We start from the raw sequence: 23,569 nt of genomic DNA, 5'->3' as shown, positions 1-23,569 counted from the left end.
AAGTCCCCAAAGCTGAATCCAATCTCAACCTGGCTCTGCTGTGTGCCTTTTAGATAATCTTTCAACCTCTCTGAGCCTCTAAATCTTGCCAGTCCCAGTATTCAGGCTTGGCAGTGTCTGAGTAGGATGAACAAGGCCTTCATTTTATGAAAGGCCATGGACTGCCCTGAGCACACAGTGGGTGCTCAACAAATGTCTTTGGATGAGGGAAGGAACGAGCAACAGACACCAAGTCTGGAACACCCACCCTTTCAGCCTCTCCCAGCCTTCAGGCCCATGCACTCTTCCCTTGTAGGAGGCGCGGATCCAGGAGGAGGCAGCCAGGTTGGAGGATGAGGCACAGCAGACAGGTCTGCGGCTCCAGCAGCAGCTGCTGGCGGAGGCACAGGAGGCAGGGCGGCTGCTACAGCTGCACATGGAGCGGGTCATTGGGCAGGCGCTGCTGGTACATGCTAGGAATGTTGCCAGCAAAGGCCGGACCAGGGAGAAGGAAGACTTCAAGGTGAGAGCCAGGAGCTGTCCCTCAACACCAAGGGGCAGGAAGAATGGCACTTTCCCTGCCCCTCTGAGCTTCCAGCCTACGGCATGTGCCTGGCTTGTCAGCCAATAATCACCCTGCCCACACATAGAGGCCCTGAGCTGGGTCCTGTCATTTCTGCTTCTCCAATCAGCCAGAGGCACACCTTGCTTCTCTTCCCACTGCCCATGGCACAGCAAAACCAGATTCAAACTGAGAAATATGACTTTCCCTGAGTCTTTGCCAAAAGACCCTAGTAGCCCCATGATCCACAGAGCTCAACCTTGATAAGTGAGAAGTGACTTGCTGGTGCTGGTGCCAGGGCAAAATGACAGTGGGCAAAATACTGATAGTGGTCCTGTGATCTGAGTGCCTTCTCCACCCTACCTCTTCAGATTTCCCACAGCCCAGGCTGGGTGAAAATCATCCTTCCCATAATATAGGTGGGGAAACTGAGGTTTCTCATTGTGTGAAAGACACGCTGAAAGCATGCCAGGTAGTGAGCAACAGAAATGAACTTGGAGTCAGTTCTTGACTCATCTCCAGTGCCCACCCTACATCCTCTTGGTTGCCCCCTGAATCCATGAGGCAAGAAAGAATCCAACTGAGGCAGAGGGCTGTGATGTCTGTGACCTAGCAATCAGAGATGTGCACAGTCTGGCAGAATGAGGGAAGTGATGGGGTCTCTCACCCCAAGTCTCTGTGCTAATGTTTAGGAAGGAAATGCCCTGCCCTCGGCAGGCTCCCCTAATGTAGCATCTTGTTAGCTCAAACTGGATTTAAACCACCATCTTACCTGTCCTTGCCGCAGAAAAGTGAGATTATCACAACCAGCTTAAGCAGCCACGCCCACCCTGTGTGAGTCCTGGCCAGTCCAGTCTGGATTGGAAGCAGGTGGGAAATGCAGTGCGAGGCAGGTGGCCCCATCTATGATCTTCAGGTGTCCCTGTCTCCTTCTGCTTTCCACAGAGGACGCTGGTAGAGACGGTGGTGGAGAGTGTGTATGTGACCAGCACTAGTGTCAACCGCCTCGTGCAGGCGCATTACCAGGCCGTCGGGAAGCTCCTGCAGGCTCATGAGGAACAATTGCTGCAGCGCCTAAAGACCCTGCAGGGTAGGTGCCTCCCCAGCTAGAGGCTGAGGGTGGCTTTGCAAGAATCTGGCACACCTGGAGAGAATCCAGGGGTGTGTGTGTGTGTGTGTGTGTGTGTGTGTGTGTGTGTGTGTGTGTGTGTGTGTGTGTGTGTGTGTGTGTGTGTGTGTTTCCCTTTTGACTCCAAACCCCTTGTAAAGGGTGCTTCAAAGGTCATGTGTATGTAGTAAGTCTAGTTGTTTATGGGAAGCACCTGGGATCAATAATGAAAAATGAAAGCCATGCCATCTTTGAGCTTCCTGGTGGCCAAAGACATGCAATAACCAACAACAAGTAAGAGTAGGCAGAACAGAGTTCCTGAGACCCTGAGAATGCTCTACCAGGATTTCCATAGCTCATCACCTCCTACCGCCATACCCGTGAAGCAATGGATGACAGCCACCCTCCCTACCACAACATTTAAATAACACCCAGAGCTCCCTGCAGGCTATTCCTCTCACCCTGCACAAGGGTCTGCAGAGCTTCACCATCTTCAAAGCTCATACACTCTGCTGCTTTCCCTCAAGATGGGCTGGGATTGAGCTACAGGAGCGGGGACAGGAGGAAGGTCCTGAGGCACCTTCCATGGCTGTCCCTGCTCTCAGCTGGTCTTAGCTGCCACCTGCCCGACCCTTGCCCCATTCAGGAGGATTCACCCGAGATCTGGCATGTGCTCAGGAATCTACTAGTGGCTGCAGGTTGGTTCCCCAGCAGTTTCTCTAAGAGATTTGAGCTTGCTTAGAAGTCGCCTGCATACACTCAGTACCAGGGCCTGTCATCTACTCACACTAGGTCTCAGCTTGCCATCTGTGGGGTTAGGATTCCCCTCCCTGAGTCCTCTGAGCTCTGCCAGCCCAGCTTTGCCTCAGGCACTTGAAGGGCATCCTTGGTGGACTGTAGGCAGCCCTCTCTCCTTACAGGGCAGCTTCCCTAAGGAGCGTGGGGCAGTAAGCCAGCTCAGGGCTCTGCTGATAAAGTCCCACCATGTGCTGCTCAGGCCCAGCAAGGTCAGCAGCTGCTAATCACCTTGCCTGCAAAGTGCAGAACCTGTGTGTCCCCCAAAATTACTCCCTGGGTGTTGGATTATATTTGCTAGAGAGGCACTTCCAGGAGGTTTATCTGTCACCTGTGGCCAAGCTGGAGTTCCTGGGGTAAAGGTGGCACCAGATTAATTATGTAACAGACAGCATCCTAAGCCATGGCAGCCCCCAGAAGCACATCACTTTCCTTAAAGTAATAATGAGTCGCAAGTCTTCTGAGCAGGTAACTCTGCAAATAAGAAAGCTATAGGCAGTAGGTGTGAAGTCAAGGCCAGATGCCTGCTCCTCTGAGAACGCTCACACTGGCATCTCGAGGCCCACCAAAGCCCCAGCTCAGCTCACCCACAGCCCTTCTTCCCGCTGCGTGACTCTGACTCCGAAAGGTCTGTGACAGCCTCTTACTATGGAAGCTGGCTTATCACCTCTCCTTGCTCCTGACAGATAGCTAGAGGGGAGCCATGGGTGCTTCTCTATGCCAAAGCTCCCATGATATTCTCTTATGCTGGCCTTCCCAAGTGCTGGTGCTTGTGACATGTTATGAGCAGGTGTATTCTGATCATCCCTTGCCCTGGCCCCCAACCTCACCTCAGGCCTAGCAGAGTCCACCTTCCAAATGCACACCTTGACTGTCTTGTGTCTGTGGGTCCAGGAGAGAGAATCAATGCTTACAAGCTGTGGAAGAAGCAAGAATTCAGTGACCCGTCGTTGGAGAGTCAAACAGCGGATGGTACCCATGGAGCTTCCCAGGGGGTACAGCAGAGGTGGGGCTCAGGGTTGTATGTGGGGGGTCTCTGCATGGGTACACTCCACTCTACCTGGTGGGCTTGGGATCCTGCACCGTCTGCCTGCTGATGAGGGTGTTATCTCCCTCATAGCCAGCTCTGAAGCCTCCCTCAATCATACCCTGGGCTCCCCAGAAAACAGGCTCAGTGTGAGAATTTGTATAAAGACTGGTGCTGGTGCTGGTGCTGGTGCTGGTGCTGGTGCTGGTGCTGGTGCTGGTGCTGGTGCTGGTGCTGGTGCTGGTGCTGGTGCTGGTGGTGGTGGTGGTGGTAGTGTGTGTGTATGTGTGTGCGTTTATGTAGGTGCAGGTGTATGTTGCAGCCCAGGGATAACCTTGGCTATTATTGCTCGGGCACCATCTACCATGATTCTCAACAGTGCCTCACTGTCCTTCCTGGAACATGCCAAGCGAGCTGGGTTGGCTGGCCAGTGAGCCCCAGAGACCTGCATGTCCCCTTTTCTAGCACTCCCCATCTCCCCAGGCTTGGTTATGTGATGTTAACCTGGAGAGTAAAGGTGAGGGTCCAGGAGAGGGAGGCAAAGGCGTGTTTCATGGCAATGCCCGCTGCATCTCTGTAGGCTGCACAGGCTCAGCAGCTCTTAGCTTCATTCACCTGCTAGCTGCAGACCAGAGGGTCAGAATTGGATCAGCTTGTCTGGTTCCTGTCAGTCATATAGGACGAGACTCAAATGGCCACTCAGCTGGACTCTTCTTGCAGGGTCATGGGGAAAGTGGTTTTCCAGTTTACGGAGGACAAATGTCCACTAGCTGCAGGTGGGCTGAGGAGTTACAGAAGCAGTGCTATAGTGGCTTTGAGAGAGCTGGCCTTGAGCTTTGCCTGGGACATTTCTTGTCTGTCCCCTGAAGGAAGTCTCAGAAGCAGGCTGTAAAGCACATGCTACTGTGTATGATGCCTCTAATTACAGGGAGACCCGGGCTTAGACAGAGCATCTACCACTGAGAGCAGCAGAGGCCACATCACATCAAGGAGGGACCACACCCATATAACAGAATTGATCCCAGCCTCAGTAGGCTGTCTGAGTAAATAAAAAACAGGGCTTCCCTTGAACAAATGCCATACCCTACCTGGAGTCCTCTGCCTGGGCACTGGCAGCCATCAGCAGGTAGCCACTGCTAAGTTTCAAGGTCCAGGTTTGCCCCAACCTTCCTTAAGTTGTTAAAGCATGGGCCAGCAGTTCTTAGATTTCAGATGCAGAGGTATGATTGGCTTTGCCATTGAATGTACAGGTTCCATATCCCCACTTCTTGTACCTTAAAACAAAGATGTGGTCACAGAATTGCAGGAAGAGCTCAGGGACCCACATTTTCATCATCTGGGCTTCCACTACTAGAGAGACCACTATGATTGGAATGTGATCCAGAGCCTAGCTTTGACCCAGAACAAGTCAGGCTTCAGTAGCCAACTACTCTAACTCCGCATGGCTGATGAGAGAGGAGAGCCAGCCTAACAGAGAGGATGCTGTGGCCTCTCCTTGAGTCCATAGTGAACTCAGCCTCCTTGAAAGTGAGGGAAGGAGCATGCTGCAAAGCCAGGCACTGCCCTATCACAGGCCTTATGTGTCCAATACCCATCCCTTAGAAGACCTCCACAAAGGCAAGGCTAGGCCATTAAACAAACAAATCAGAGGTTTCCCCCATGTGACTCCATGGATGAGAAGATCAGCGTGGCATGGAAAGACTGTATCCCCAGGATAGAAAGAGCTTTGGGGACCAGCAAAGTAGGTAAGACAGCTTACTTAGCGTTTATGCCCAAAGGAACCAGAGCCATCCTCCTGGTTAGGTCTCTGTCGCTGTGATAAAACACCAAACCAAGGGCAAGGGGTGGAAAGGGTTTATTTGGCTTATATACCCTGTCACAGCTCATCGTGAAGGGAAACCAGAACAGGTAGACAAGAAATCCTCCAAGATACCATGGAGGATTGTTGTTTGCTGGTTTTCTCTTCATGGCTTGCTTATATAACTCAGGACTGCTTGCCCAGGGATGACACAACTGAGTCGGGCTGTACCTTCCCACATCTATAATTAATCAAGGAAATGCCCCACAAAGTCGCCTACAGGCCAATCTGATTGGAGGGATTTTCTCAGTTGAGGCTTCCTCTTCTTGGGTGACTCCATAGAGTTTGTAACAAGCTGACAAGAAAACTAACCATCATAGTCAACATACAAACAGAGGTTCTCTCTCTCTCTCTCTCTCTCTCTCTCTCTCTCTCTCTCTCACACACACACACACACACACACACACATCACACACATGCTTGCTGCAGCACTGTCCACAGTGAACAAGGTAATGAATCAGTCCACTGTTCTGTCCATGGACAAATGGATGAAGTAAATGTAATAAACAGGTAGAGATAAAATATGATGGCACCTTTGAAAAACATGGCATGTCATCTACAGGAAAATGGATGAGACGGGTGATCACCATGTTGAGTGAGATAATCCAGACTCAAAATGACAAGCGTACATTTCTCTTTTAAGCAAAATCTAGATTTTGAAGAAGATGTGAAATTGGAAGCAGGGTCATGGGAGGAAGGAAAGGAATAACTGAGCAGCAGGGGGAGAGAAGAGATAGCAAAATGGTCAAAATACATGATGTGCATGTATGAAGATGTTACAATGTAACCCATTATTGTGCACGATTAATACATGCTAATAAGGTTTTTAAAGGGAGGGGTGAAAATTTAAACTATCATAATACCTATCTAGCCAGAAATATTTTGATTTTAAAAAGGGATGAATAGATGGATAATGGACGGGTAGATAGATCATGAGTGGATGTAACATAGATGATTGGATGGTGGATCATAGCTAAATGAATGAAGGACCATGCATGGCCAGTTAAGTGGATGGTGGATAAATGAATCATGAATGGATAGATGGATAAATGGATCATGGATAGATTGATGGATCGTGGCTGAAGAGAAGAATCATGAATAGGTGGGGGTAGATAAATAGAAGGAGGGATGGAGGGATGGAGGGCTGGATGATTTGGTCCTAACAGGATGAATAGAAACTTACAAGACAAATGTAAGGAAGGAAGGAAAGCTATTTCATCAGCCTTCAGAGCACGAAGCAGAGGCAAGACGGCATTCGTGTGTCTTATGTCCCCCAGACAGCCACCTATTGATGCTAAAGGTGACTTCTGCCTTCAGATCTTCAGTCAGTCTTTCTTAAAACTGACAGAAAGAAGAAGGCAGCAGCTGCACACTATAGGCCGGGAATTGATGTCACTGTTTGCAGAGCCAGAGCAAGGTGTGCTGATGAGAGAATGAAAAGGGGTCTGTGTCCAAGAGGGAAGGCGCTACTCTCTATGTGAAGGACTTGGCCTATACCCAACCTATTCCTACTTCACAGAATTAACAGAATGCCACACTAAGGCTCTCTCAGACACCGTCCCAGGACATGAGCTTCCTCGGTAGTCCCGGAAGGCCTCTGGTCCTTTCACGGGAACGTCTCTCCTTAGGTACAATCGTCTGCTCATGAGTTGATGCCAGTGTGCAGTTCTTTGTCCCCACCTGGCAGTGTCCTGTTTGCCTTCTGTCCTGCTGATGCGCCCCCCCCCCCCCCGCCAGGGCTTTCCTAGGAGTCTAAGTCCAGTGTTAGTGCAGGATTCCTTAGACTTCCCCAAGCTTTACCGCCATGCAGCCTCAGGGTCAGAACTAGAGTCCAGGAAGAACGTGGCTATAGAACATGGCATGCACATGTTTCCCTGGCTCCCCCTTTTGCTCCAGGGCTCAAGTGCAGCTAAGGGTCTCAAGCCCTTTGTGCAGCAGGTTTCCATGCGCAGTTTGACTTCTGGGAGGGTTTTGTAGGGACCAAGGGTTCCAACAGTGTTAACTATCCCTTCACACCACCAGGATGCTTTCGCAGCAGAAGAGGCTCCTGGACCAGTTCACGAAGCATCAGCAAGGCCGCCTGAACTCTCAGAGGCAGAAGGCACAAGAGCTGGACCAGCTGCAAGCCCAGCTTGAGACCCAGCTGCAGGTAGTTGCAGAGATGTGTCACTTGGCAGTGGCATAGTGTACCAGGAAGAGGCCACACCCGGGCTCACAGCCAGCTTCCCAGGCCACTGTAAAAAAAAAAAAAACAACCCTCTGTGCCCCACTCCAGACCTCTCCACCTCTCTTTGTCTGTGACATCTTTGACTCTCTTGAGTTCTACTGGCCAACACCGTGTGGCTTCTTGAAGGGAACATGAGCCCCTTGGGGATAGTTGGCCCCTCATGACCCTGTGTGTGCAGGGCCCAGCTGAGCAGGCTGCCCGTGGTTTGGGAAGAAGTAAAGGAATGAATATTTCCCTGTGGTGTAACCACCAAGAGGGCTGCAGGGTATCGGGGCTGCCATCTCTGCCTCTTGGGCTATGCTGATAGTAACAGACTCAGTAGAGTAGTCAGGAAGGCCTAGCTCCCAGGGTATAAAGTGGATACTTTAGCACAGAAAACGTCTCAGCCTGGAGGATTATGAGGTGTGGCTGTACTCACAAAATATCTGCCTTAAAAAATATATATACATATACATATATATACATATATGTGTGTATATGTACATATATATGTATATATATGTATGTGTATGTATATGTATGTATGTGTGTGTGTATATATATATGTGTGTGTATATATACATATATACGTATGTATATATGTATATATGTATATATATATATGTATATATATATATATATATATATATATATATATATATATATCCGGGATGTCAGGATGCTTTCAAACACAATCAAGGAAACACAGAATGGCTCAGATTAAAAGCACTTGCTGCTCAAACCTAGACCTGAGTTCCTGCCCCAGAATGCATGGTGGAAGGAAAGGAAGGACTTACTTCCTGAAGTTTCCTCTGAACACCATGTATACACTATGGTATACACACAAAACACACACACACACACACACACACCCCTACCACCACCACCCCACCACCAAATAGATAAATAAATAAAATTTAGAGGAAAAATTAGAATTTCAGAATGAAGGAGTATGATGACCAGGGTGTGGCCTTTCTTTGTCCACCTGGCCAGGGTTAGCAGTAGTGACAGCAGTTGTTAAGAATCCTGTTAATGACGAGCTTTTGTTCCCAAGTGTCCTTTACAGATGGTAGCTAGTCTGAGCTCTCTCAACATCAAATGTGAACAATTGAAGGAGTGGCTTCAGAGATCCTTACTACAGATCGGGAAACTGAGTCTGGTATAGACACACAGTAGTGAATCATACGGGTCTTCTGGCAGCCATGCACTGAAGTGGAACAGAGCTGGTGTTTGGCAATGGCTGAGCCTCTAAACTGTTCTCATTTGTGGACAGGGTTATGAGACTAGAAGAGAGGACCCATGTGTCAAGAGGAGCAACCTCCTCCATGCCTCTGTCCTGGTCCTGACGCCTCAGGGTGGGGTGCTGCTTGGAAAATCTTCCACACTGGGACATGAGATATGGCCACCAGCCATCTTTCACAGTGTAAGGCTTCAACTCAGTGGCAGAAAACTGATTCACTTCCATTTGTCTATCAGGAAGCTGAGCAGACCCTTATCTCAGAGCTATCGACATTGGCCCGAGTACCCCTTCCTGAGAACAAGCCATTCTCCAACAAGCGAGGACTTCCAGGTACGTCCCTGCAACAAGAGAGGCTCTGAGCTTAGAAGTGCAGATGCCAGTCCACAGCCACCATTAAACATCTATGTAGCCTTGGGCATCCTACACAGCTTCTCTCGGCTCTCCTACTCTCTGTAACTGAGCACGCTCAGGACATCCCAGAGACCCTGCTTCTTTAGCATCCCTCCACACCCACCATGCCAGTTCCTGGCTCCACTACTCTCCTGCCTCATCTTATCCCCATCTCTATTTTCCCATAAGTAAAATGGGGAAATGACATGTCTTTCCCCTGCCAGAGACACTTTGGGACATCGTAGCCTGATATCATCTGTTGGTAGAAGTGACTCACAGCTCTTGCACACAAAAGCTCTGGTCTATACCCAGATTCTACCCTCTATCTCTCCCACTTCCTTTATCCTGCATGCTGTGGGTGAAGCAGAAACAAGGAACCTGGTGCACCCAGTTCCATCCCAGCTCTGTCAAGAGCAGGCTGTGGGGTGTGGGAAATGCTTCACGATGTTCAGCTTGCTTCGCAGTGACGTGGGTACAAAGGCCCCCTTGCCCACCAAGGTTGCTCATAAACTGTGGGAGCAGGAAGTGCCATCTAAAGTCGTGAAGCCATCCTGGGTTTGCCTGTCTTCTACAGAAAAGCCAGTAAGAACCAAAAGGAAGAAACCCCCACCTCGGGAGAGAGAGGACCTGGGGACACCAAACGATGACCACCTTGCCTTGGCCGACCACACCACAGGACCACTCAGGTGTGAGGGGTTCCAGCCCACTGCCTTTCTCCTGCCCCCTGTCAAGTGTCTGGAGTCTGGGAATGACTCTTCTCAAGGTGCTCATGTGAGGCCCAGGAAGTGCTAGGGATATAATTTGAGAATGGTGGGCGGGGAGGGACCATAACAGGAAGTACCTGCTTTGCTGGGAACTTTCGTTCGTGGATCAGCTCTGGGGCTGCTGGGTCAACTGAGCCATTATCCTCTGGCACTGGGCATTATCCTCTACCTGCTTTTTATATATCACATGCACCATGAAGTTTTACTTCTTCTGGCTGGTCCTGCATCCACAGTACAACCTACTCAGCATCGCCTCCCATCCGTGTCCACAGCGGCGGAAGGCTGGATCAGCAGGACAGCGAAGCTGGCGATGGAGAAAGCACAAGCAAGATACTGCAGAAAGGAAGCAATCTGTAGCTCCAGCTGAGATGGGTCTGCACGCACCTCACTTCCTCTTGGGACCGGGGGACAGAAGAAAAGGCCAGTCTTGAGAGAGGGGATGCCACCTGCCTTAGAGAGCGAGACAATAGCATCAAGTGCCTGGGATCATTGGAGATGGTGGGGACATGCCTTGAGAATGTAACATCTCCACTGTCACCTCTTTTTGGTCCTCTTGCCTTGGTCTCTTGCTCCCTCAGAACGGCCCTCTTACCCACACCCTCCAGTTTCACACAGTATCTTGATGCTGTCTAGCAGTCTGATTGGAGATTGAAGACCCCTGATTCCAGCATGCATGAAGTTCTGCCCATCTGGGTCTTAGCATCACTGGTATTTTCCTGGCCTGAGGCCACTGGTTCACCTCCACTGCTCCACAGTCATCTCCTGTCCCTGGTTCTGGCTGTCAGGGTCCCAACCAGGACCAACTTTTGGCCTTGGTATTTCTATCTGTTGGCTCTGATAGAAGGATGTGTGAGTCCCAAGGCCAATGTTCTTGGCATAGCCATGGAGTTCCCCTGGCTATGTTCTGAACCACTCAGAACATGGGGACCACACTTGCCTGTCACATACCACAAGAGGTCCTCTGTGGGCAGGGAGGGCATAGAAGGATGCTGTTCCTACCATCAGGCTTCACTGAGGAGAGGAAACTTTCATCTGAGGAGATGCCCACAGGTCACCTGCCCCTTCTGAGGGATGATAAGGGCTTCCGTAAGCTTTCAAACCAGCCGTACTTCCATAGGCCAGAGATCATTCCCACTCAGGCTATCTCTTCCAGGAGCAGCATCAAGGATTCCCCGTCATCACTGTCAACATTTGGGTATGATCACTCATTGTTCAGGTGTGAACGTTGCTGATGGCAAGGATGGAGTCTATCATGTCAGAGGCAGACCCATTTGGAGATGGGAGGTTGTAGGTGGCACACACTGTTTCACTTGAGATGAGAGCTGTCACTCAGTGAAAACACACCTTCAGGTTAGCTGTTCTTAGGAAACACCTCTCGAGGAACACCATCGTGTCTAGGAGTGACGTTTGAGGCTTTTGAGAGCTCCTGACTAAGGACTTGGCTGGGGCAGCAACCAACTTTCCTTCTTCCTCCCCTACTTCCATCCCCCAGCCTCCTGTGCCTTAACCTCCTGCACGTGAGCCAACCCTGGCTCAGCCTGAATAAAGAGTTCTACTCCAGGAGTTGTTCTTGCCTGTTTCGGGCATGTGGGAACCCAGGCTGTCCTGTGCATTGAAGGACAATGGGAGCAACCCTGGGCTCTACCCAGTAGATGCCAACTGTACCCAACCATTCATCTCAGTGACAGGTCAATGTGTGCCTACTCTGGCAAGCCCAGAACAGCACAGCCCACTGGTTTCTGTCACTTAGGAGTCCTCTCAGAAATCTTCTGGACTTCCTGGGAATTTTAGGAAAATGACAACTGGCTAATTAGAAAGCAGCTGTGTGTGTGTGTGTGTGTGTGTGTGTGTGTGTGTGTGTGTGTGTGTGTCTGAGTGTGTGTGTGTGTGTGTGTGTGTGTGTGTGTGTGTGTGTGTGTGTGTACATGTAGAGGCCAGAGCTGACCTTAAACTCAGAGATCAGGGATTCAGGCTCCACAGTCCCAAGGGCAAAGGTTGTGCCACCTGGCCTTTATCTACTTTTATCCAATTTGGGGGCCGGCGGAGAGGGAAGGATGGGGGAGAGGCTTCTCATTGGCCTGGAATTAGGAGAGGCCGCCTGGCCAGAAGGTCCTCATGCTCAGAAGCCAAGCACTTTAGAAATTAGAAGATCAACCATGTTTCCCAACCAGAATGGGGTTGGTTCCCGGCCTGGGTCCACAGTGCCCTCTGGTGGCTCAGATGTAGCATGTCACCTGAAGAATCTGGAAAAACTCTATTTCCTTCCCGCAAGAAAACTGCTTGCATGGGGGCCACTATTCTCACCTAAGTCCTCTGGTTTGATGGTGTGACTGTGGAAAACATAAATCGCGTTGCTCTACTCCTCCAGCATTAATACTGGACAGGTAACCTGAAAACTTAGGGTTTCTATTGTGTGATAAAACACAATGACCAAAAGCAACTTGGGAAGGGAAGGGTTTATTTCAGCTTATGGTTCCATCTCGCAGTCCATCACTGTTGGCAGGAACCTTAGGCAGGAACCTGGAAGCAAGAACTAATACAGAGCCTTAGAGAAACACTGCTTACTGGCTTGCTCCTCGTGGCTTGCTCAGCCTGCTTTCTTATAGTATTCAGGACCATCTGCCCAAGGGTGGCATCACCCACAATAAGCTGGGCCCTTACATGTCAACCACTAAGAAAATGCCCTACAGATTTACCTACAGTGCAATCTTATGGGGGCTTTCCTCAACTAAGAGTCCCTCCCAAAACATCACTACTCAACTACCATCTTCCTTTTTCATCTGTACCCAGGATATCGTTTTAATGTTAGTATCACAATAGAAAACAGCATATTTTCAAAAGTCCCATAGGCCTTAAAATCCACCTTAAAAGTTTCGTCTCTTTAAAATATCCAAAGTCAAGCTTCTCCACTCCTCCACCATCGTGCGTGCTACGCCTGACTCGGCTTCTCGCCATGTCTTCTGACAAGACTTTCAGAATCAAGCGATTCCTGGCCAAGAAACAAAAGCAAAGGCATCCTTTTCCTCAGTGGATCTGGATGGAAACTGGTAACAAAGCCAGGTGCAGCTCTAAGAGAAGACCCTAGAGGAGAACGAAGCTGGGTCTGCCAGGATCCACACGGTGGCAAGGCTGAGGGTTTATACAAGCTGTGGTCATCCATCAGTCCTGCCAGATGGAGTTCAACATTTTATTTAAAGATTTATTTGTTTCATTTATATGAATACACTGTAGCTGTCTTCAGACACAGCAGAAGAGAACATTGGGTTTCATTACAGATGGTTGTGAGCCACCATGTGGCTATTGAGAATTGAACTCATCTCTCCAGCCCAGAGTTGAATATTTTTAACCTGGAATATTTTTACTCATACCTCAATTGGTGGTGTGGTTTGTCCAGTAATAAAATGTAGACGCTTTCAAAAAATTAAATAAAATACCCAAAGTCCTTTTAAAAGTTCAAATCCTCTCTAAAATATCTAAAGTCTTTTTTTTTTTTTTAGAATATCCAAAAAGTGTTGAACCTGTCGGAATGGCTAAGATACGTAATACAAGTGGCAGATCATGCTGGCGAGGTTATGAAGCACGGGGACCACTCTCCTCCACTGCTGGTGTGAGTAGAAGCTTGTACAACCACGATGAAAATCAACATGGCAGTTCCTCAGAAAACTGGGGCTTCATCTATCCCAACACCCAGTGCCAGTCTGTGCACCAGAAACTATCTGCAGAGATCTGCAGAGATCTGGCCAGGCTCCAGTTGCCAGAGGCTTGCTTTTCAAAGGGGAGGGGAAGTTGATCTAACGCTACATGGTGGGCCAACACAGACAGGGAGGGGGATTCGGATCTGGGCGAGCTGCCCGGTCTCTTCCGTGGCCTCTACATGGAGCCAGCAAGGGGAAGGAGTCTCATGTAGCCTGCGGGAGAGAACTTGCTTCCTCAAAAGTGTCCCCGCTCTTACATGACAGACGTTCTCAGACTATCTTAGATGAAATAACCCTCGCACTTGATTCCTTCTGGACAGGGTTTTGTATACATTTTGGGGTGGTGTGGGCTCTAAAAGCAGACGCGTTCTATTGGCTTGGTCTGGGGTTTTAGCAATGCCTCATCTGCCTGTGGAGGGGCTTCGGGCACTGCCCCTATGTGACTGATTGTCAGGGTTCTCTCCATGGAGTGCCATGGTCATGTGTTCCAGGACAGGAAACTGGTCCAGTGTAACTAATTATTTCAAACCTTATTTCTCATGATGGTTATTAAACGCTTTAACCTCCCTGTAACCTATCACCCACCAGAGGCAGTGGGAAAGGAAGGATATAGGGGAAGTGGACCTGTTTAGAAAGGTTCTTTGGAGCAACTCCCATCTGTGTTATCTGGAAATCGGTAGTTCAGTTCACAGGTTAGGAGGCAGTGGCAGATCCACTCACAAGCACCTCATGGGTACACCAACAGTCCAATTAGGTAGAATCAGGTTAGCAACAATGGAGACAGGACCTAGCAGAGACAGCCAGGCCTCAACCTTGGCTCGAGACAGCAGGAGGGACCAAGAGGAACACCAGGAGAAGTTCTCAGCTGTGCCTCTCTCAGGGAATCAAAATCAGTAAAGACTCAAGACACATGGGCTGGAGAGATGGCTCAGCTGTTAAAGGCTAGGCTCACAACCAAAAATATAAGACTCAAGACACAAGCATTGCACAGCTAGCTCTATAAGCAAGCCTAGCTCTCTCTCTCTCTCTCTCTCTCTCTCTCTCTCTCTCTCTCTCTCTCGTGTGTGTCTGTGTGTCTGAGTGTGTGTCACTATGTAGAGTCCCATTTATACCCTCCAAACACCACATGTCCTCCATGCACCTTGCTTCAGCATGGGTCTTGGCTCAGCACGTGCATCCAATCAGCCAGAGTCCGTGGAAGCAGCAAGAAATTACAGTACACCACCAGAAGTTTATTGTTTGTTTGTTTGTTTGTTTGCCTCATTTCTATGAAGTCCCGACAAATGCAGCTCAATTATGCAATGTAAGATAAACCAATACATGCATGTTGTTAGCAGAGAATCCTTCATCACATGTGTTTCACGTGCTTGCTTTAGCAGAACATCCTCTCTCCTATGTCTACTTCAGCAAAATGCTCCTTCATGAGTCTGCCTTAGCCTTTCACACCTGTGTCCACTTTAAGGAAACATCCCTTCATGGGTTTGTCCCAGCAAAACACCGTCCAACTGACTTTCCAAAGAACCCTAAAGTTCCCACTTCAGTCAGGAATAGGTGAAACCCACCATCCTCAGGTATGAGAGTGTCAGGGTTTCTGAACCCACTAGACCTTACCAAGTTTCCTGGCACAGTCCACTGCCCCAGAACCCAGATATACCATTCTTTGGCATATACCCAAAGGATGCTCCATCCTTCCACAAGGACACTTGTTCACCCACATTCATAGTGACTTCATTCACAATAGCCAGAAACTGGAAACAGCCAAGATGTCCCTCGACCAAAGAACAGATAAAGTGTGGTATATTTGCACAAGGTAGAACTATTCAGCTGTTCAAAGCAATGACATCATGAAATTTTCAGGCAAATGCATGGAATTAGAAAAAGAAAATTTTCCTGGCTAAGGTAACCCAGACCCAGAAAGTCAAACATGGTATGTACTCACTTATAAGTGGATATTAGCTGTTAAATAAATGACAGTCATGCTGCAATCCACAGACCCAGAGAGGCTAAGTTACAAGGAGGCCTCTAAGGGAAATGCATGGATTTCTATTTCCCAGGAAGGGGAAATAGAAATAGATTTTGTGGGTGGACTGGGTACGGGTGGGAATGGGAACAGGAAGGGTCAGGTGTGGGGGTGGGGAGGAATGGAGAGAGACTACTGGAATTGGAGAGCTTTGACAGGCATTGTGAAAACAGTGTAGTAGGTATGCCCAGGACTCTACAAGATCCACCCTAGTGAGGACTCCTAGTAATGGAGGATACAGAGCATGAAAGAGCCATTCTCTGTAACTAGGCAACTTACCATGGTAAGACTGCAACATCAGCCCAGCCACAAACCTTCAACCTACAATCTATCCCACCTTCAAGATGGATGGGGGCAATGGAAGCTAGAACACGTGGATATGGACAACCAATGCCTGATCTCATCTGAGGCCTACACCATGAACGTGAGCCCATGCCCCACACTGACACTGCCTGGGTGACTGGAAACCAAAGGCTGGATAACCTAGAGACCTAGGATAGAAAAAAAATCAATAATGATATTCTGCTATCCTCAAAACCAATGCCTGGCCCAATCATCACCAGAGACCCACAGCTAAACATTAGGTGCAGAAGGAGCCCAAATTGGAGATCTCCAGAGAACACCTCCCCTAAGAGCTCAGGGAACCCCATAGAAGAGGGTGGGGAGAATTGTGGGGTCCAGAGAGGTCAAGCACACCAGGACAAGGCTATGGAAGAACCTGCTAAGCAGGGCTCATAGCGGCTCACAGAGACTGCAGTGATAACCGTGACGCTTGCATGAGTCTGCACTAGGTCCTCTGCAAGTTTGTTAAGGTTGTTAGCTTGGTGTTTTGTGGGACTCCTAACAGTGGGAATGGGAGTATCTCTGACTCGTTTGCCTGCTCTTGGCTTTTCCCCCTACTGTGCTGCCTTACCCAACCCTAATACAAAGGTTTGTGCCCCGTCTTATTGGAACTTGTTATGCTATGTTTGATTGATATCCTTGGGAGGACTGCTCTTTTCTGAAGGAAAACTGAGGAGTAGATCTCAGGGAGAGGGGAGGAGGTAGTGGTGGATACTGGGAGGAGTGAAGGGAGGGGGGGGACTGTGTTTGGGATATATATTGTATGAGACGAGGGTTGTGTGTGTATGTGTGTGTGTGTGTGTGTGTTTTACGAAAAATAAATAATAAATCCTCTCTAAAGTATCTGAAGTCTAAAATTCCACGTCTCTTGAATATGGGCTCCTGTAAAAAGAAGAGGAGGCAGAAAGAGGAGGCAGAGGAAGAAAAAGAGAAGGACGAAGAGGTGGAAGAAGGAGAAAGAGAGAGGGGAAGAGGGAGGGAATGGAGGGAGAGAGAGACAGAGAGACAGAGACAGAGACAGAGACAGAGAGAAAAGTACTCCCTAACTCCAAGAGGTAAAGACCAGCACCAGGGCACAGCCACAATCACAACAAAGCAAAACAAAGTTCAACAATGTCAAAATTTCAGTGCCTGGTGTCTGGGACGCACTCACAATTCTGTGGATTCAAAAGGCCTGGACAGCCCCACTTCTCTGGCAATACCAACTACAACATGCATGGCTTGCCTCCTAGGCTCAGGCTGGCTCCACCCCATACACGCTGCTGTCCGTGGTGGCTGTCCTGTGGCACTGACACCCCTGACATGCCGGGATCTTCTTTGTATCTGGATTGTGCCTTTACCAGTAGCCTCTTCTGCGCTCTCTTCAGAGACTCTAACCTGGCCTCATGGTCCCAAGTCTCAACTTCTCCCCATGACCCCTTTAAGCCTTTAAAACCAGGATCTCAACAGGTGTGGTGGTGCACACCTTTAATCCCAGAACATATAAGAGGCAGGTGGGTCTCTGAGTTCAAGGTCAGCCTGGTCCACAGAGCAAGTTTCAGAACAGCCAAGGCTAAAAAGAGAAACCTTATCTCGAAAATAAGTTAATTAATTAATTAATCAACTAATTGATTAATATAAAGCCAGGACTTCTCCTGACTTCTAGAGAGTATGCAGGGGAAGACGACTCCGGAGAGTCAGGGTGACTAAGGAGAGGAGTGCCTGGTCTAAGAGAAGCCCTTGTCCAGTAGTACCTACTTCACCCCGGGATCATGATAGGAGACTACAGCTCCTCAGGAGTCAGAGGGTTGCCACAGGAGGGGATTCTTGGTTTCTAAGAAGCTGGTACACCATCACAAACACAGAAATATAATAGGAACAAAACCTCCCTCCCAATGTGGGGCTTGTGACACCCACAAGCTGATGTCTATGCAGCCAGGCACCTGCTGGGCCCCAAGCTGCCCAATAGACCTTGAGCCCTGCCTAACAGGGATTTTTTTTTTAAAGGTTGCTTATCACATCCCATCCCAAGTAGGCCCTGGGTACTCACAGAACCTTGCAATGCCTTTCTCTCATAGGGAACTGCTACTGTAAGTAAAGATCTTTCCCCTGAAACCAAGTTGGTCTGGCCCCATGTCCTTTCCTATAGGGTCTCTGTGGAACTGTAGAGAAAAATTACCACTCACTTTGCAAGGGTGCCCTTCACTTGGGGACACTCTTATTCTTTAACCCCGGGCTTACTTAGCTGGATAGTAGCATGGTTCCTTACAGAAATTACAGCCTTCTCCCAGCCCCTCCGCTCTAGAGCACGACATAGAGAGTCACTGCTCTGTATCATCCTTAGTGACCCAGTTCCTAAGCACACCCATCTGTGAGCTGTGTCTGTCCATCAACGCATAACCCAAAAGCCTGCCTATTGATCCAGGGTCTTGACCCATTTCCCCAAGACGTGTACTCACTCTTCTCTCCCATCTCTCACCCCCAGGGTCCCCAGTACTCGGTCATCGCAGAGTCAGAATGAGGACCAGGCAGTTGATAAACCCAAGTGAAAACACCCACTCAGATCAACGGGCAATTTAATTTCTTTATTTTTTTTCACAAGCTTTGAATTCAGAAATAAGAGCCACCAACAAGTCAGTTATTAAGTAAAAATGGAAGTGAATACAAAGGAAAACTGTACAAAACTTTAAAAATCTGACTGCCCTGCTCGAACTCCTCAGAGGGTCAGAGACTCAGGCAGCCTGGGCAGTCATTACCGCACCGTCCTCAAGGCCTGGGTGGGGTGTCAGGACACCCCTTTCTGGGTGTGAGCCTGGCTGGGCCCAAAGCCCAAGGCTGGCTGGAAGAACACACAGACCAGAAAGACACTATGGCCAGTTACAGGTGCCACAGGGACCGGGTTGTTGACACAGGACATGGGTGGTGGAGCTCTGTGACCTTCCCTGCCACTCTGCATCTTCACAGGTCTCAGTCAGGGTGGGGATGGGGACCACATCTTTCTAGTGAAGACTCATGGGAGCCTTCATTTTTAAGAGTTTGGAAATCTCCCCTTGGGGCTAAGGTCTTGGCATCGGGTCTATGTCGGTCCTCGACGATGTCCATCAGCCGCGCGCGCTCAGACTTGCATACGTAACTTACTAACATGCATCCTATCCTAGAACAGCTACAGGGCGCAAAAGAACCATCACTCAGAGGGTCATGGAGGAGTGGAGGGAACAGTATAGGACGATGCTAAACCTGGGGTCACTAGGAAGGGAAAACGGAGGCACCATGCTCTGAGGTGGAGTCGGTGTGAACACACACTGTGGGCGAGGGACTTCCAGGCAAACACACCACACTAGTACCACTTCTTCCTAAACAGAGAAGGAAAGAGCATCGCTCAATCTCCCCTCCGTCAGTACCAACTAAAACTGTGGGCTTCAAAAACACGGAAAAGGAATGGACGTTTTCCCATAATCCTTCACTCTTGCATATCTGGCTCATCTGAGGTCAACCGAGGCTGGTGATGTTGGAGCGGCCACCAGGGGGCGCCACAATGCGGTGGCCTGTACGCCTTGGATTGTTGTCATCTATCTGGGCACCTAAAAGAGACAGAAAGCCAACAGTGTATGGGATAAGACCTGTTCACATCACCTTGGCATGCTGAGGCTGACAATGCCCCTCACTCCAACCCACCTTCAAGGCCCTGTCCAGGTTCACTCTGGGAAGGGTCCCTGATCTGTAGACCTTCCTGACCTCGTCTGGGTACCTGCCAGTCCTGAGGCCCCTCTCCTATATCTCTGACTCTAGCATAGTTTGGCCTTGAGAGAGGAAAACACTTAGGGAGTTCCTACTGGTGCAGGCAGACGTGGTGCACTGGTGTGTACCAAGAACACACAAACTGATGATAGATATGTGTTTTACCCACAATTCAAAACTAAGGGTGCTGAGGTTCAGGCTGAATACCCTAAGGACACAGATACTAGGTTGGGAAGGCAGGACTCACACCCATACTGGCTTTCCCCTGAAGCCCACCCTCCTTTGCCCAGTGTCCCTTGCTCCAATGGCATTTGATAAATGTGTGCATGCACACTACACAAGTCTGTGCCTGCATGTGGACTGACTAACTGCCCTGCTGACCCTGACTTTACAGGGCCTGACTAGGAGGGCCACCAAGAGCCTGGCACAGAGTTCAGCTCTGGTTCTCCCAGCTGTCCCATTGTCAGCTATCTGTCTGTCTGTCTGTCTGTCTGTCTGTCTTCCTGGCCACTCAGGACTCAGCCTACACTTCATTCATTTTCCATCATGCGCCTTCATTCCATCTTCAGGTAACTATTACCGTGAAGATGCCTGCTAGCCTAACACACTGCACCTATGTGCCAGAGCAGTGCCCTGCCTTGGAAGTGGACGAGGGTGAACTTTATAGCAATGCAGGGGAATCAGCTATGCGGCTGGCAGCAGGATTGACATTTGGTAAATGTCCACGAAGCCCTGAGGGCAGCACTGTGAGCTTCAGAGGGGATAGAGGGCCCAGGCAGAGAGCGGGCCAAAAGCCCTAACACAGGCTTGTTATTACAGGGCTATCTTTGATCTAAAGATTATTATATCCACATCTAAGGATAGATCTACAGTATTCAGTTGTCTGATGGACTTAGAGAGCCAGTCTGCCAGCTCCTCCCAGCACAGAAGGCAGCCTTCTGCGCATACCAGACAAGATTCAAGAGCTGTGCTTGGAATCTTTTTGTGCAATAACATTGGCTACCTTTAATATCAGAATTGTACTCGGGTAGCTATTTCAAGAAAGGATAGTGAAAAGTGAGTTGTGTCCCAGGGTCCCCTGACCCAGGATCCACTGTATTCCCTGTGCAGAGTACTTCTCATCCTACAATTTAAGCTAAAACTACACCCTCTTTCTATCCTTCCACCCTCTCTGTTGCTAGCACATACTCTTTCTGGTATGACCCACTGACCTACTTTAGCCCACTGCCTGTTTTTATACAGCTCAAGAGCCCAGGTTCACATTTTAAGTGGCTCCTGTTTTTATTTTTATTTTTCCCCCCACAGGTTCCTGTTTTTAAAAGCCATTGAATCCAACAACCTGAACTCTAAACTGTGGAATTCAGCAAGTTCTTTGGCTCATCTGAAGCTGTCCAGATGTGCATCATTGATCATCAAATCCCTAGGACCCTACACTGGCTCTAACTGGAATTTCAATGACAGTACAGTGCTCCCAGTGTTGTGTCTGCCCTCGTGTGGCCATCTGGTGGAGTTGCAGGTACACGTCTTCAAGCTGGGACCTTATTCCTAAGCATTGTTGAGCCCTGAATCCTAAGACTGAATTTTGTGAAACTTCAAACAATACCAGGAACACACCACCACCATGTGGGGGTGACATAAAGTCCATATTGTGCTTCCTAAGCCAGGAGGGCGGGTGTGGTTGAGGGCCAGGCACAGAGCATGTACCCAGGAAATGACAGGGCTCCTGCCTCATACCTACCTCTGGGCTCCACGATTAGCTTCCTGGTATAAGAGTGGCAGTGTCCTCTCTCCCACCCCCATAATGCTTAAGCCCAGGGCTGACTTGTGCCAAGGTCAAGAATTAACATGCTGTGCTGCACCCTAGAAACACCCGCCTAGACTGTGTCTTGGGGGCATAGCAGAGGAGTGTGCCCATGCCTTCTGGCCTTCTCCACCTATGCCCACAGCCATGTGCCCCTTTCCACAGGAGCCTGGCTTCCATGAGACTACCTGATAAGCTGAAGTTGGACTGGTGGAGGTTCCGGATGGGTGGGGGTTGGTGTTTAGAAGGCGAGGATTTGGCAGAAGGAGCAGGAGCAGCATGTTTGGGTGTAGCTGGCACCTCGTACACAGGCCCATCGTACATGCCCCTGGAAACACTATGCAACCCGAAAACCTTAACAGAAGGAGAGAAGAGTCAGATGATCACTGTGTCTGTGCTTCTGTCCAGCCAACAACGCTCACTAAGCCACACTTGTGCCCACAGAGACATGTGCCCACACAGCACAGTGCAATATGGATGCACACACACACACACACCAGTCTCATCTTTACAGAGTACACAGGGAGATGAGGAACTGGGGGCAGGAGACTGGTTAAAGGAGGGAGGCTAAGACAGGGCACCAGAATCAAGGACTTCCCAATGGTGGCCACAAGAGGGCAGGCTGCCACCATCCAGAAGCAAGGAGGCTGTCTGCCATGACACTGAAAGAAGTCCAACAGCCCAGGACTGAGAGAGGGACCCATGGAGCCAGCTGGAGATCTCTACAGCCCAGACAGTCTCGAAAATGTCCTACGGAGATGACACTGGCTCCAGGCCTCAGAGAACAGCGTGTATCCAGGGAACTGTCCAAAGCCTTAAACGGACCAGTGATGTCAAGTGTTCTGACCCCAGTTCCAGATTCCTCCTCCTCCAAAACTGGCAGGCTGAGCTTTGTCCCAAGTCCCTGCTCCCTGACTACCAAGGCCTCCAGTGACTTGTGCCCCTGTCACCCTGCATGTCATGCCTCCCTTCAGTCACTACCCTTCCCTCGGCTCAGGGCAGCCAAAGGCAGGTTCTGTGCCCCACTCCCAGCCTGGCTCCTGTCCACTGCCCAGGCACTAGGGCAGGGAACCCCAGGTACAGTAACCGGACTCTCGAATGCAAACTGATGACTTAGCATGGGCCAGGTACTTTCTCCGTGACAGTTAACTGTTCACCACAGGACTCAGCCGCAGACCAGGTCTACAGCCCAGCCAAGGCTGTGAGGAGTGGGCATCCCAGCCATTTTGGTACCTGAGACCTCTGGCCCACAGAGCCTGTGATGTGTGTCTATCTGGTACTGCCCCTTGTAGCAGAGGCAGAGGGAGAACTGACCGGGGCAACTCTGTGGGGTCTGAGGCTTGGAGAAGGTGTCTGAGTTCGCTGTCTAATCAAGAAGTAGTGCTACCATTGATAAAGTACAAGAATGAAAACACACACAGGAGAATGCAGCCACTCAAGTACAAATTTACATATGCATGTGTGCACACCCAATATGCAAGACACACACACACATATATACATATGTATAATATGTATATATGTATAATATGTATATATGTGTGTGTATATACATATATATACATACGTATAAATACATATATATGCATATGTACAGTACATACAATGAATATGCACATGCATGCACAGTGTACTCAGTAGGCACACAACCACACATATGCATATACTGTACAATATACACAATGGATAAATGAACATATACATACATGTGTACACAGTGCAAAGTGGGCACACACATATGCATACATTTATAGTATACATAATAAACACATGTATACATAATATACAATGGATAAATGAATACACACAAATATGTATGCGCAGCACACATAGGTGCACACATATGCATACATGTATAATACAAGCAACAGACAAATGTTTACACATGCATGCATGCACATTACACACAATGAGTATGTACACATGTGCATGTGTGTGCAATACATGCAGTGGCACACCTGTGTAGTACACAACACAGATACACATGTGTACATGCACAAGAAATAAAGACACACAGACAACACACACACAGGTGGCCTTTCCAGCACAGCATCACTTAGATCAT

The 23,569-nt window shown here is 49.1% G+C and overlaps 2 protein-coding genes and 1 pseudogene across 8 annotated transcripts in view; 2 read left to right on the top strand and 1 right to left on the bottom strand.

Moving 5' to 3' along the window:
- The window catches only part of Evc (EvC ciliary complex subunit 1), a 47,978-nt gene extending 26,285 nt beyond the window's left edge, over positions 1-21,693 (top strand). For 2 of the 6 annotated variants that reach the window (XM_006504043.4, NM_021292.2), the window contains 7 exons: positions 296-502; positions 1,487-1,631; positions 3,339-3,450; positions 7,352-7,478; positions 9,012-9,105; positions 9,740-9,851; positions 10,163-11,492. In XM_006504043.4, coding sequence (XP_006504106.1) covers positions 296-502; positions 1,487-1,631; positions 3,339-3,450; positions 7,352-7,478; positions 9,012-9,105; positions 9,740-9,851; positions 10,163-10,286 — 921 coding nt within the window. In that variant the 3' untranslated portion in view covers positions 10,287-11,492. Of the gene's footprint in view, positions 1-295; positions 503-1,486; positions 1,632-3,338; positions 3,451-7,351; positions 7,479-9,011; positions 9,106-9,739; positions 9,852-10,162; positions 11,493-13,426; positions 15,496-15,914; positions 16,709-21,008 lie in introns of those variants that run through there. The other 4 variants (XR_376820.4, XR_868290.3, XM_011240761.3 and 1 more) reach the window with 4 other exon arrangements.
- On the top strand, positions 11,817-13,181 carry Gm42935 (annotated as a pseudogene).
- Positions 18,500-23,569, bottom strand: part of Crmp1 (collapsin response mediator protein 1) — a 50,106-nt gene continuing 45,036 nt past the window's right edge. For both annotated transcript variants that reach the window (NM_001136058.2, NM_007765.4), the window contains exons 13-14: positions 21,693-21,858; positions 18,500-19,546 (exon numbers count right to left, since the gene is read on the bottom strand). In NM_001136058.2, the coding sequence (NP_001129530.1) occupies positions 19,455-19,546; positions 21,693-21,858 (258 nt within the window). In that variant the 3' untranslated portion in view covers positions 18,500-19,454. The remainder of the gene's footprint in view (positions 19,547-21,692; positions 21,859-23,569) is intronic.

Source organism: Mus musculus, chromosome 5 (genome assembly GCF_000001635.26).
Source record: "Mus musculus strain C57BL/6J chromosome 5, GRCm38.p6 C57BL/6J".
Lineage (NCBI taxonomy): Eukaryota > Metazoa > Chordata > Mammalia > Rodentia > Muridae > Mus > Mus musculus.
This window is presented reverse-complemented; position numbering and strand designations above follow the sequence as displayed.